General features: G+C 32.0%; 1 protein-coding gene across 3 annotated transcripts in view; it reads left to right on the top strand.

Moving 5' to 3' along the window:
* The window catches only part of LOC148602816 (integrin alpha-6-like), a 58554-nt gene that overhangs the window by 27191 nt on the left and 16143 nt on the right, over window positions 1-15220 (top strand). For 2 of the 3 annotated variants that reach the window (XM_088554031.1, XM_088554033.1), the window contains exons 9-21: window positions 515-653; window positions 1686-1780; window positions 2771-3066; window positions 5138-5321; window positions 5487-5651; window positions 5994-6076; window positions 7456-7621; window positions 7795-7973; window positions 8615-8698; window positions 9140-9245; window positions 9948-10067; window positions 10406-10468; window positions 14211-14243. In XM_088554031.1, the coding sequence (XP_088410157.1) occupies window positions 515-653; window positions 1686-1780; window positions 2771-3066; window positions 5138-5321; window positions 5487-5651; window positions 5994-6076; window positions 7456-7621; window positions 7795-7973; window positions 8615-8698; window positions 9140-9245; window positions 9948-10067; window positions 10406-10468; window positions 14211-14243 (1713 nt within the window). The remainder of the gene's footprint in view (window positions 1-514; window positions 654-1685; window positions 1781-2770; window positions 3067-5137; window positions 5322-5486; window positions 5652-5993; window positions 6077-7455; window positions 7622-7794; window positions 7974-8614; window positions 8699-9139; window positions 9246-9947; window positions 10068-10405; window positions 10469-14210; window positions 14244-15220) is intronic. The other variant, XM_088554032.1, reaches the window with a different exon arrangement.

Here is a 15220-nt window from a genome sequence, read left to right as displayed (position 1 = left end):
CATACATCTCAAAACCATCAGATTTAGCAAAATTCTGACAGGGTAAAAGTGTTCAGCATGATGTGATCTATCTGTGGTAAAATTTTCTTGTGAATCTGTTTAGCCACATTGGAGTTATTGCCCCTCTTCAACATCATCTTTTTGCTATTTTTAATATCATCACTTGAAAAATTTTCTCTTAAGAAACTACTGGACAGAATTGAATGAAAATTGATATGATTGTTCCTTAGGTAAGAAACAACGTGGTCACTATTACAAAAGTGGAATGCTGCTTATCAAATCCTGTGAGCGATTCAGGCTCTTGGGGGTCATCATGGTCCAAGTTACTTGACAGGGGGGCTACTACAGGAATATTGAGGCTAATGATGTTGCAATGCCAAAAAGTTATTGTAAACGAGGAAATTTTTGCATGGTCTTTTTTTACCTGATTTCTCTTTTCAAGCTACTTTCATGGTTTACAGTATGCGAAATAACTTCTGAAAGCTTGTTACAAATCGTATTAAATTATTTTCAGATAACTAAAGATACTGACCCTGTGAAAATAACTAATGAAAAAGCCACAGAGGAGGAATGTAAACAAGTGACCTGCACTGATTCACAGTTTGGATTCTCTCTTTCCCCTGCTGGAGATATCAACTTAGATGGTTACCAAGGTATGCATGTTGAAAGTGGAACTGTCAGTTCTATGTTCCTGTTTTATACATTTATCTGTCTGCAGGTTGTAGGATGATACAAATACAGAGATTCATAATATGGCTAAAAAGAATATTATAATGTTTCTCACTTTGTGGGATATCAGAATCATCTGATTTGTCCGTTCATTCAAATTTCATTGCAATTATCTTGACTTTGAATTGTTATCAAATTTGGTGTATGGTTTTACCATATTTTCGGCACTATAAGTTGATGTGGAATATAAGTAGAATTTGGCCAAAATCGATAAAAAACACATAGATAAGTGGAGAGTCAGACGTGTAAATTTATTTAGTAGGTGTCAGTGAAGATCTGAGTTGAGCGTTTTTTATCAACAGCATTTTATAGCAGTGATGTTACTAAGTATAATATTTCTGAATTAAATTAAAATTTGTTTTTTTGTTTATGTGTACTTTAAAGTGTCCGTGAGTTCAATTATTTTATTAAATGGTGTGTCAATGGCTCTGAAGCCTTAGATCATTAGGTGTACACAAAATTATAAGCATGTCAAGTGTGGGCATCCATGCGTGAAATAAGCAGGAAAATTCTTTTGATGAATTGGTCACAGTTACGAGTGGTAATAAATATTACCTGGTATTACGAAATACAATAAAAAATAATTGTTACTTGCAAATTTGGTTGCAATTAGCCATTTAGATAACACCTTAACAAATTATAATTTGAGACACGTGTGAATGTGTTACGACATACGGCAAATGGGTATAAAGTTGCATATTAAAGGGCCTATAACTCCAGGACTATCGATCTTTCCAGTTTAGTTTTTTTTTATTATTTGGTATGACCAAAAAAAAATCTTCATGTTTTCAAAGATAAAAGTAGATCCATGATTTTACTAAATTGAATCCCTTATTGACCACTGTCACATTGTCAACTAAACTGGAACGAAGCATGATTAGGATCTACAACTATTTCATTACTTTTTTGATAATGTCAATAAGATTGCAATTTTTACAAACTTAATAATTTTTCAGACTTAGTTGTTGGTGCCCCATATGAAGGTGGTGGAAGAGGGGCAGTTTATCTATTTCACGGGTCTAAGGATGGTATTGTGACCAAGTATGCACAGGTAAGGGTGGTATTGTTTACCTAGGTAATAGCCAAAGGATGGTAATGGTTATCTAGGTAACAGCCCAAGGATGGTATTGGTTACCTAGGTAATAGCCAAAGGATGGTATTGGTTACCTAGGTAACAGCCAAAGGAGGGTATTGGTTACCCAGGTAACAGCTCAAGGATGGTATTGGTTATCTAGGTAACAGCTCAAGGATGGTATTGATTACCTAGGTAACAGCCCAAGGATGGTATTGGTTACCTAGGTAATATCCAAAGGATGGTATTGGTTACCTAGGTAACAGTCCAAGAATACAAAAAACATTTAGTTTGCTAAGTAGACATTCCATCTACAAAGTGTCTGAACATTTATTTAAGAAAGTTAAAGGCAGGAAGGGGATATTGACTCTTATGATTGCATTGAACTTACAAAGTATCTAAAAAATACTGAAATACTGGAACAGTAGGACTGTTCAAATACTTCAGAATCCAAAGACATGGATGGAAAGTGGAAACAGGAAATAAAGATGATCTTCAAACAAATGTAGCAAACTGAAAAAAATTATTAAAACTGAAGAAAAAGAAAGAAGACATAACATGAAAACCTAAAGCACTGGCAATATGAACTCCCACAAAAAACCTGGAGTGACATCAGGTGCTCCGTAATATGGTAAGGAAGTCCTGTTCTGCCAATAGCACTAGTTACATAACAAGTGTGATGTGGTAGTAGTCCAGCAACAATAATGCAGCTTCCCAACCTGTTCCAATCAAAAACAAATTCATATTTAGGCAATTTCTTGCAATTCAACAAAGTATCATTATGTAAATAAAGTGAATAATGCAAAAATGGTTAAAAGTGATCAAAAAGTACATTTTTTTAAAACAAAATAAGCAAATGACTATTAATAAGAGATAAGGGATGATAAATCATTTATATGATTTACCTCATTTTGCTACTCATACCATGGTTTCAATTTGATAAAAATAGATTTAAATCCACTTTGTCAGAGAATCTTTGCGGAAGATGTCGATCCAGGTGTAAAGATGTTTGGACATGCGGTTGGTGGTGAATTGGACATTGATCAAAATGGTTATGATGATATTGCTGTTGGCTCATACTATGGGGACAAAGCTTACTTACTCCGTACTCGACCTATAGTTAGACTTGCAGCTAATGTTACATTGTTCCCGATAAAGGTGAACCTTAGCCAGCCAGCAGATTGTGTTGTTCCTAATGAAGTTGGCAAGAAACACTGTATTGATCTACATTTGTGTATGTCTTATTCTGCCAAGCCTGTCAGCAGGTAATCTTTAAAAATTGTTGGATGGTTTTAATATTAAGTCTTTTTTTAGGCCAAATGATAGGTGAAAAAGACAGGATAAATGCATTGATTCGTTGAAGATTGTTTTTCTCTTTTAGAAAAAATAGACATCATGTTACTACATAGCAGAAATTTATTGGTAGGATGCTATAGTCAGTATGAAAAAATCTTTTATGTACATAAAATCTTTTTCCAAAATAATTCAATTTCTTAACCAAATTTGCTGTTTGATAGTGCATTGAAACTCTGAGACATATTTTCAGAATTTTATCTAATTTGATCAAAGAAAACTGTTAGGTATAGTTCAATTTAAATATGAATATTTCTTTTTATTTTGTTTGTGTGATTGTTGGAACAGTAGTGGAAAATTGGATAAAAATATGTATAGAAAAAACGATGTGGCCAGGCTAAGTAACATAGCTAGGTTACCATGGTTACTACAAGTAATTCTGAATATCTTTAGATGTCAAGAACGATCAGAAAGCAGATTTCTGTGGTGGTCAATAGAAATCTTCAATTATTCAAATAAGTTGATGTCACATGACTTAGTTATATACCTGGGTATTCAAATACATATGGTTCTTTTCTAAACATGTCTATATATATTTTTTATATATATTTGTCTTAACATATTGAATGCGTGTATTTCTTAACTGGTTCCCTGTTTATATCTACTTGTTTGATGTTTTTATTGTATTTAATTTTAGTGATATTAGAAGGTAAATTTGAGTGGTAGTAAGATGCAACAAATGTAATAATTACATATACATTGTATATATATATATCTGGTTGTAAACTCCCAATATTTAGTCAGTGCTTTGTAATAATGCATGTACATATAATGTATATGAGACCATCAAAGTTTATTATTTGTCTGCATAAATATCAGGCAGGAGGTGATTCACTCATGTCAAAAGCCCACCAAGTTAAATTTTATTTCTGATTCAGAAACAGTGATAGTCCAGTATTAGTTTGTCATGATGTTTTTGCACTTCTGAGATTCTGTGGATTGTGGACTGAGATTTGATGTTTATCAATCTATATTTGCTTGTTTAAGTAGGAGAAGAAAGTATTTTTTTTTTTAATTTACTGGTCTGTATTCAGGAAAGACTATAGTTATGTAGATTATATCATGTGAATTTTTTTTTATTTTATTTTATTTTTTTGAGTGGGTTTTCTATATCTTGAATCACTTGTACATTTGGCAGTGTCTGATTTTTATAAGGATTCTGTGGAATTATTATGTACACAATGGACAAGGACTTGAATAAAACAACTGAAATTTGATATTTTGGTGAAATAGAAATAATTGAGGTGAGATAACTTTTGAGGCACCAAGGTGATGAAAATCTGGCAATCCATTTTAGTTGGCCTTACACTGGAGTTATTTAATGATTCAGATGTCAAAATAATTCTAAGGGTCCTTTTATACCAGTTAGCAATTGTTTCTTATGGATAAGAAATTTTCCTTCCAACTTGTAGGGAATTATAATCTGAAAACTTTTAATTCTTGTAAGATCTACTGAAAATAAAAAAAAGGAAGTAATATGATAGGATTTATTTTTCATGTGCTAAATTTTTTAAACAATATATGTGTACTTGTTTTACGGTGATTTATATAGACCTCATATTTAGTTAACTTTATAACAACGTTACTGAGGAACAAACAACATGGCAGTTGTTTTTAATCTCCTACAGGCAACATTCAACAAGGGGACTCGAAAGATTGCACCCCATTCTTTCGGCAAGTTGGCCAGCATATCAATTTTCCCCACTTTTTTCCATCTTGCTTGCAAATATACATTTGATACTAAGTACACTGCTTTACGGTGACAAGTTACAGTTCAAGATCAGATTTTGTTTTTGTCCTTTGATTAATTGCTGACTTGCAGCCCTGGACTTGAAAAAAAATGAAAATTAATGCAGACTCAGTTTTCCACATTTTTCTCGTTAAAAAAAATATACACATTCTATTCTTCGACAGATTTTTCTGCTAGTAGGAGACTTTTTATTGCCTTGCAATACTCTCAGAATGCTTGTTTTTTTTTTTCAGCTTTAATGTAGCTCAGAAGATTTTTTATAAGATAGAGATTGAAAAAGATAGGAGTATTGGTAATGAACGAGCAATGTTTGTCAATGTCGACTCATTACATCAGCGTGGCACTGTAAAGGAAAACAGAACTGATCTGCTTCAACAGAATGTAGAAGTCTGTACAAAGGAGAAAATTAAACTTGTGGTAAATATAACCTTAAGTGATTTCCTTAGAAAAACCAGGCAGTTGGTGGCACATGACAAATTTTGTTTGCAAAAAATTTTCTCCTTTTTCATATCACATATGTATAAGAGTTGGGGTGTTCCTAGCACAACAGCGTGTACAAGTTCATATATTTGTCTATTTCAGGACAAGTTCAGTGATAAACTGACACCTATATCCTTCACAATATCCTACAGTCTGGCGGAAATTCCATTTCCATCACGGGACCAGTGTGCTGACGGAGTTCCTGACATCAATAAATATCCTGTTTTGGTCACAGGCAAGGAAAAGATCACCACATTAGAAGCTGAGGTATATATGTATTTTGGATGTGCCTTTAACTGTTAATATCAAGTTTTATGTGTGTACCATTGTTAGGCTACTCATATACATTTGGAGAGTTTTTAATGGCTCAAGAAAAGTTTTTATTCAAGACCACTAACTTCGCAGTCAAATAATGGTATAGGGTTATCATTGTCCGTATGGTCTTCTATTTAAACATGGATTTTGTAGGATTACTTGTTTTTTGGTACAATAGTATCATTGTTAAAAAATACTTTGAGGGTTTTGATATTTTATACCTCAGAGTTATGGGATCCTCATGAGTATTAGCTTTGCTGTTAATTTACCTTCTTTGATTTCTTTATTTTTTAGGTGAATTTTGCCAAGGAGTGTGGTTCTAATGATATTTGTGAGAGCGATATACATATGGTCACAAGTCTGGTCAACCTTACTATGTAAGCATTTCTGTACAGGGCTTTTTCTGCCTTTGATTTATTTTTTCCCAAAATTTATCGTGAATTTCCCAACTGAAGCAAGCAATATGAAAATTGTTCATTAATTTGTCTGTCTGTAAAATGAAAGTAATATTTTATTGATTAGTCTGCAAATCTTTATTGTCACAGTTTCTTGAGAGCATTTTTAATATTGGGGAAAGAAATGCTTCTGTTCTTCAATTTATAACTTCTTACGGCATCCGATTTATGAGAACTGTTTCCAAACTTCTTTTACCTTCATCTTCCATCTGCAAATGGTAAATTATTTTATTTGTTATTTTTTCTCCCAATTAATAATAAATTCTAAATTTCAGGGGCAGGGGCCTTATTTGAATGAAAGTAGAAAAATCCCTTCTGTAAAACAGGAATCACTATTTTGAAATAATGACACTATGACAAAAATTTTGTCACCATATAACTTTTTTCAGACATAGCCTGGGTTTCATCTCAAGAATATCCTTAAATCCTGAGTGTTTCTTCAATTTCAAATTATCTGATTTGTCAAAATATTAGTTGAGATAGGAATTGAGGAAAATCTCATGTTGGATTTTTTAAAAATTCTTTGCAGTGATTTCTTGCATTATTACAGGTTTGGATTTTACCATTATAATTTTTTTACTGTATATTTTCTTTCCATTTGGTCAATTTCAACTTTCAATTTTTATTGACCTTATAAAATTGGGGCTGCTTTTTGACATCAAAGCCCACTTTCATAAATGATCTCAAAACTGAAATTTTGCTAAAAAATGTTACTTAGCAATGTCTGACAATATTGTCAATATTTCAAATGTAAAATTGATAAGGATTTGACACACAATGTATGTTGAATTGAATTGTTGTTTCAATAATTGAATATCAGTTTGTCACAGTTCAATAAACTGATGTTTTCATTACCCAAACAGACTGAAAAATTTTTTTTGTCAAATCAAAGAATGATATAAAATGAACCCTAAATGAACTGAATACTGTAAATGTACTAATTTTTGCTTTTTTAGCAGTGGACAGGAGGAGGCAAAAAATAGTGCCAGCAAAATATGGACTTGACATCATTTAGCACTAATAATATTTTTTTGAAACCGCAAAAATTAATACCCATGAATGTGTTTATTTACATTTGTGGGTATTGAATTGAATTGTTGTCTATATATAAATTAGATGTGTCTTGAATCTGGATAAACTCTGACCTGTCTAAACCAAAAACGTCTTCTATCCAAAGGGGGTTCACTTTTCTTTTTATATCCCCTGTAAAAACCTGAAACTGTCTCACCAGAAATAAAAATACTCAATCACAAATATGTTTGAGATGTTTTATATGAAAACATTTGTAATCTATCTTTTAGACAGAAGACAGATGATGATGGTACTGTAGTCCTTAGTTATGGTGAGGATAGCGAGGTCATTCTTGACATACAGCTGACAAATCGTGGAGAGCCAGCTTACGAGACAAAACTTTTCATCACTGTGCCAGCAGAGTTTGAAAGAACGAAAGTACAAGCTGTGATGCCGGTAAATTGATGTTATTTTGTGTGTCTGTTTGTGCTCTTGCTTTGCAGGTTTCTTAATGTGCCCCAGTTGATTGAGGTTATTTTATTCATAGACAGAAAAAAATATAACAGTAATTATTTTAGTGACTTGATGCTATTTTTCCCATAGATATTGTATTATTGATCTCCTTTCAGCCAGGTGCAACTCCAGTTGACAAAGTCCTCAACACAACTTTATTGGTTTTATCAAACATTGGGAATCCATTTGGTAACCAAGAAAAAACTACCAATGACAGACACTATAGAATTACCTTTAATTCTACGAACTTACCAGCAGGAGAGGAGCGATTTTCTATAATTATCAAAGTGAACACGTATGTATGTTGGTGTGCAATACAATGTACTTATAGAAATTAAAGATAAAAAATTGTTTATCTTAGTTTTAAATGTAGGAATAGGATGATATTTTACAGATATATTTATTAACCAATGATAAATTGTAAAGGTCATGTGACCATCCTATACCTTTAGTATTCTCCAACTGGAAGTTTCATATTGGATGTTACCTCAGTTATAAACTTTCTAAAATTGTGATATGAGTTTCATAGCATTTTTAGGTTAAACAGTTTGGAAAGCGTGATTTACTGTGAAAGTTCTTTAATTCGTGGATACCAATTTTCATGGAATAGGGAAGAAACACAAGTGCATGGATTCTTGAATTGTGTGTTTTGAGTTTTTTTTAGTAAACATATCAGTGGAAATCTCCTTTTTGTTGGGAACCACAAAATTGGTACCCCACGATCAATAGTACTTTCAAAGTACTCTGCTTGAATTTGTCTGTATTATCATGATTATGTTGGCTCCCAATTGATGGACTGAATTCAAATAGCGTGTGGTTTTATATAGATGGGGCATACATTATGAGCGAATTTGGGTGCTCTTTGATATCAACTTCTGGTATGAGTTGGGAGTATCATTAGCATGACAATGTGTGCATCTTCAATTTTAATTTTAGGACAAGTGAAGAACAGACTAAAAATGGAGATATACAAGAGATCAAGGTCAGAGTGATAAACAGAGCTGAAGTGGAGTTGAGGGGGTAAGTTATACCTACTTTTTGTCTTGCTGAAGATTTTAAACTTGCAGCCATCCAGGGGGCATTTGTATCCCTTTTACATATTTGTTTAAGTTTGTATTTACACATGTAGTTTTGTGTAGAAGTTCTTCTTGCTATTAAATAAAGTGATTTCTGAAATGTTGTGACTTTTCAAGTGATTAGACGTTGATCTGACACTGAGTCATTTAACTATGAAATATTAACTGAATATTCTGCCATTTTGTATAGAAAATGTATTTTTCTTGCTTTTATACACATAAACAATTGATAACCAGTACTTGGCTGTCATTTCATGGTTAGCATACTGCAAAACCTGGAAAATTGATTGTTTTAAAATTTCCATAGTCAATTGTGTTTTTCGACTCTCGAAAATTAAGACGTACATGTAATTTATTGTCCATGAAAAGCTGTTTTTTTTTATAGATCTGCTGATCCAGATGGTGATGTATTTTTCCGAGGACCAGCGAGGGGTATCAGTGGCATGAATACAGAAACTGATATTGGACCTGCCATCAATCATACTTACATTGTAGGTTTTTACACAGTGTGTTGTGAAAGTTATTTTATTCTTGAGTTGTGGGAAGGAAATGTCAGGTTGTAGATTCATGATTTCATGAATTAGACAAGTCTATCATACTAATGAATGGAAAATTTGTTTTTCATTGTGAACCAAAATCTATGGTTTGCTAAACTGAAGAAAACCTCTACAAACAATGATACTTTCACATAATATAGACCATTTTTATCTGGCCTGTGATTAATGTTGCGAAGGCAACACTAAGGTATTACTTTAACCATGTTGGCATCCACATTAAGATTTGAAATGTTGACATTTCTGATTAGGTCAGTTTAAAATGAACCATTTTTTGCTAAATCAATCATATCTCTGTGATAACGAATAATCCGGATTGCTCTCAATTTGACAGTCTCTAGTTAAACATTTGAGCTGTTGTATGCATATAAACAGCATATTTATGTAAATATTGTGTATTTCTGGATATCACTTTGATTTTGGTACTATTCATTTTCGCAACAAACTCTGTTAATCATGTGTTTCACAGTGAATGGACTTATTTGTTACAGTTTATTTTCACAGTATCATGCTTGGAAAATCTATGCAAATAAATTACTTGCAAAAATAAGTTCGTTAATAGTATACAAGTAAGTAATTTTTCTGTTGTGTAAGATTTTACATGTAAAATATAAAAAAAAAAACAAATGTTATTTCCAGGTATACAACAGAGGTCCAGGTACTATTGGTGGAGCCACACTGAGGATTTATTGGCCATTTGAGTTGAAGACACAGTATCCAGAAGGGAAACAGCTTCTTTATCTGATGCAAGATCCTGTGGTAAGGATATCATCTGTGAAATACCATTCTTTCTTAGACCTAATTTTCATACCTTCCCTTTATAGTGAAATCCCATTTTTTCAAAACCCAAATTGTTGGTGATAGCTTAAATTGTGTTTCATGGACTCTTGAAACATTATTAATAAAGCCCTTTATCAAATAAGATTAGTGTGTTTTAATGATATGCGCAGTAAAAGTAGTTATAGGTACTTGAATATTATGGGTCATAAGAAGACATGTATTCCTGTTATAAAATTTAAAATGTCTTATATCAAAATAAAAAGACTGACTTCTTATATTTCATTGTATATTGACTATCTTGGTACTGATAATTGCAGGTTCTTAAAGGTCCAGCTGAGTGTTTGAGTTATCCTGAATTTGTCAATCATTTGAATATAGAGGTAAGTAAATAGCTGTCTTAACCATTCTGAAGTTTGTTAGTGTGAATTTTCCTGGATGGTGTGTTTTTAATATTGTGAAAGTACTTCAATTTGTGGATACCAATTTTTAGGGAAGAAACACTTGAATATGTGGTTTTGTGGTTTTCAATATGTACATCAATGGGATTCCCTTTTTTGTTGGGAACCAAATTTTATCGTTTAGCCTACCAATGAAAACCATGAAAATTGGTACCCCATGAACATTAGTATTCTCACAGTATATAACAAATTGCTATGCTACAAAAATGACTTGTAAGGAGTTCGATGTTAATTGAGGTCATGGTCACAAATTGCAGAGGCTTTTAGAGAACAATATTTCTACAGTACCTGAACTGATCCTTGCTTCAAAAATTGTGATCGGTCATTGATCCATTACACCAATCAATTAAACTGGTGATCACATCACGTGACCACAGAGCAGTCAGTATATTTTACAGTTTCCTTTGTCAATTTTACACAATTCAATAGACCTAAAGGATCAATTTACACTTTTACATTTGTTTTATTTTCAACAAATCATCCATCATTTTACATAACAAAACTGCGATCAGATCGGTCACCAGTCATTGGTTATTAATCCATCAGTGATCAATCAGTCAGGGGCCATTGATCCATCAAACTGTTGTCTGGATCGGTTCAAGGACTGTAATAATCAAATATTATATACAAATTCTTACACCATGCATTTATAGATCCTCCTTCTGTAAGGAGTGGTTTAAAGCGAGCTTGTTAAAATCTAAATTTTACAATAGAGAGTGGAGAAATAGTTTAACTCATGACTAGGCAGATAGGGAATTGGTTTCTCCCATGACATCTGTAGAAATATCAGAAAATGTAAAATTGTGGGCAACTGCTCACAGAAAATTAAACACCACCTGGTGGTTAGAAAATCATGTGCATTGTTTTAGAATTGGAGAAATACCCAAAAATTTCTTCTTTTTATGAATTGTACAAACCCATGCATAACTTATTTGGCTAGGTTACTTTAGTTATATTTTTAAGGCATGTGAATAAAATGTATTTATAGAAAGCTAGAAAATCTGGTAACATTGTAATAATAAAATTACTGGGGGGAGGGAGTGCTTAAATTTTAAAGATCTTTCATAATAGTGCAAAGTTCTCTTCATTTTTAAAGATTTTGACATACATTCATCTGAAATATTCATTTGACTATTTTGTTTTAGTCAAGTCATGCAACTCTTTCATACAATATAACACCATACTATAATGATAAATTTCCTCTTACAGATATATACATTGTTTTCTGCACTTCGTAAAATGTCTAACATGCTAGTCTCTAATGCCATATCTCTTGAATTATTATATATTGAACCAGGGTTCTCAATTAGTGCCGGCAACCAGCAATTTTGCCGTCTATTTGACATTGGCGCTGGCTATTTTGTTGCTGAAAAAAAAATTAAATTGAAATAAAAATTTTTGGTTATTTCACGTTTCATACATAAAAAAATGCGTCAGAAACCTTCGATCGTGATGTTTATTGTAATGCAGATTAGTTTCCTTGATAACTTAATTTTGTTTTGTCGTGATCGGTAGTACAGTAGTACGAATAAACAAACATTAATCGTGGTTAATTCGGCACTTTTGTTGTAATGGACGTGATCCGTTTTTTTTTTTCAAATGCAGAACTGATTCTGTATCATGGATTCCGTATGTGGGAAGGTTTAGAATCAATTCAGCGCTCGGTTCGGACTGAGAGGGACCTCAATGGTGCCACCTACTTTAAAACTTATTGAGAACCCAGATGAACCAGCTTATATAATCATTTAAATATGTATAATAAAAACGGGGCAATCTGCGATGATCAGCTATCACATTGTATCTCTGACTTTTTATAAGAAGGGTTTTTTTTTTTTTGTAAGTAAGGGTACATTTTTTTAGTTGCATTTGAACTTTTTTTTTACATTTGGCTAATTCAGGGTATAGTGAGCATTCAATCACACATTATAGTGTACTAAAATTTCCAGTTTTGGTCACACAGGGGCATGTGAAATTTTGGTTATCAAAACATTTTCAAAGTCTTCAACTATCTGTTTTGCTAGAAGAAAACTTGATTTTTTGAAGTGATTAGTTTTGTTTGAAAAGCATGCATTGAAAGAGGAAAATTTAAATTTCATTTTTGACTTTCCTATGACAACTTAAAACTTTCCGACCTTCTGACCTCAATACACTTAAATATTGATTTGTGTTTCTGGCTGTTTTTTTTTTTTTTTTTTTACGATCAATAATACTGAACTCTAGATTTACAACTTACAATTGCATTGATTTACTATAGTAGTCTATCAAGGAGATAACTGCTTTTAGAAGTGTCAGTTTCTGTAAGAATCAGGCAGTGGATCAAAAATGGTATATAAAAAAAAAAACAACCATTTTGGAAGTTAAATTGACTAATTGCACCATCAGAATCAAGGAAATAAGACAAGAATTTTCATATCATGCACTGAGTTATAATTTCATTGAAATGCATTGAAAAGGCACATTTCTAGGACAGATAACTCTGTCAAAAACTTCATTATTCTAACATTCAGTTGAAAAATTTCTAAGCAAATCCAGTGATGCAGAGATCAAGTAATAGTCTTTTTATATAGAAAAAGCATCCTTCAGTGAAATAATATTGTAAGATCAGTGGGGTTTTGATGTGCATGTTTCTGAATTTTCCCATTTTGCCTGATTCTTACAAACACTTACACTTAATATATATATTGTAAGAAAGGGGAGGTTATGATAAGTTAATGGGTAGAAATCCCTAAAAGTACTGACTAGAACAGTAGTACAAAATAAAGCATGTATTTTTATTCTGATGGAAGTTAATGATTATATTGACTTGGAGTGTGTGATTTTTTTTAACAATGATTTAAGAATGATTAAATGGTACAACTTACAGTAATAAATGGATGTATTCATAGATGTCTATCTATGATGATAAATGAAACTGAAAGCAAGTAATTAAGTGCTCATATACAGGATAAATTTTTCTTAATGTTTTGTTTATAAGAAATAAACACAAACTTCAGTGCAAATTAAGAGTTATTGAGCAAGACAATTTATCATAAAGTAGATCTTACTTTATATTTTGGATGAATTTGATTGAGACAGTTTAATCATTTCCATAGAGATTTGAAGTGAAAACTAAGAAAAAATTAAAGAAACCAGAAAACTCTCTAAATCAGACTCCTTAAATTGTTTATTCAGTATTATAACTATGTATAACTAGTCCATGCTCAGAGAGAACAAGATCTTATACAGAAAATAATATTTCATATGATTTTCACCTGAATCGAGCAAATGAAATTTGTGACCAAGTTTACATGAAAATGGACTACACATGAATTTCATGTAAACTTTTCAGCCGAAGTTCGTATTAAGATCATTTGATAAAAAAATGACATTTTATCTTGTGATATTCACATGAATTTAATATGAAGCTGGATGTTCATGAATTTCACATAAAGCTGGATGTTCATGAATTTCAAATGAAGCTAGATGTTCGTGAACTTCACACAATCCATTTAAAGAGAAGTAATGTTTAGATAGTGTTTTTTTTTTAATGTTTTTGAAGATAATACTATGGATACATCATCAGCTGACCTAACCAGTGTATTTGTTGCACCTTGGCATTAAACATGTGATATATAACCAACAGTATGACTAATGCTTGCTTTGTTTTTGTTCTTGCTTTATACAGGAGGAACCAAATCTATTTATACGACCTAAAGATGTAAGTGTATATAGTTACTAACAGCTTTCATTATCAATGTAGTATGCATTCCACAATCAGATGCCTGACATACTCAGCTCTAGTTATCTAAGGCACTTACTCCTACCTTAGGCTATGGTGTATATAGGGCTTGCACGTCTCGTCATATGACCCTGTAAAATTATGAGAATGGATCCCTAATCCCTATTTAAAAGCATAAGAAGTTTTAAAGAGTACATACTGCAATCATATTAGGGGTATTTCAGAAATAATTTTAATGGGAGGTGAGAAGGCATTTTTTTCATTTTATCCCACCATGCATACCATTTTAGTTGATTATTTTCATTGTAAATGCTATCAAAAATAACAACCACCCATCAAATTTTAATAGAGCTGCCTTCTGATCCCCTGCACAATTAATTCTGGAACAGCTCTTAAGAAAAACCTTTATGTTATTATAAAACGTATGACACGTAACTATTTCTACACTATAAACATTTTAAATTCTGGTAACTATGCATCATATTGATGTACCTGAATTTAGTAAACTGAATACTAAGTGGTCTTCAGTTTTAAATGCTTTCAACAGTAGAAATTCCAGGTCAAAGGTAAATTGAGAACAAGACTTAAAAGCCCTTTTACTGACAGTTTAATTATTTCCTGATAAGTTACCAAGAAACTGGTACAAATGTCTCTCAAGGGAGATCATACCAATTACATGGGCATCCCTTTGGCCATCTTGCAAATAAATACAGAAATATGTATTTTCAAAAAGTGTAAAGTTTTTGATATGATGTTAAAATGTTATGGTCTAGTTTTTTCGAAAAAAAAATTTTGACATAAAATTAACTTGGGTTCAATTTCAGACATTTATTCAAGAAATTTTCTTTCCAAGGGGAGATAATTGGCAAAAAAAATCTTCTGTAGGGTTAATTTTTAAATAAAAATAACTTATTCATGAGCCTATCCATTTGCCAGCTTCCTTTTTTTGTTTTGTT

This window comes from Perna viridis, chromosome 11, assembly GCF_037379345.1.
Source record: "Perna viridis isolate PV_CMFRI_1.1 ecotype Kerala chromosome 11, ASM3737934v1, whole genome shotgun sequence".
NCBI classification, from domain to species: domain Eukaryota; kingdom Metazoa; phylum Mollusca; class Bivalvia; order Mytilida; family Mytilidae; genus Perna; species Perna viridis.
This window is presented reverse-complemented; position numbering and strand designations above follow the sequence as displayed.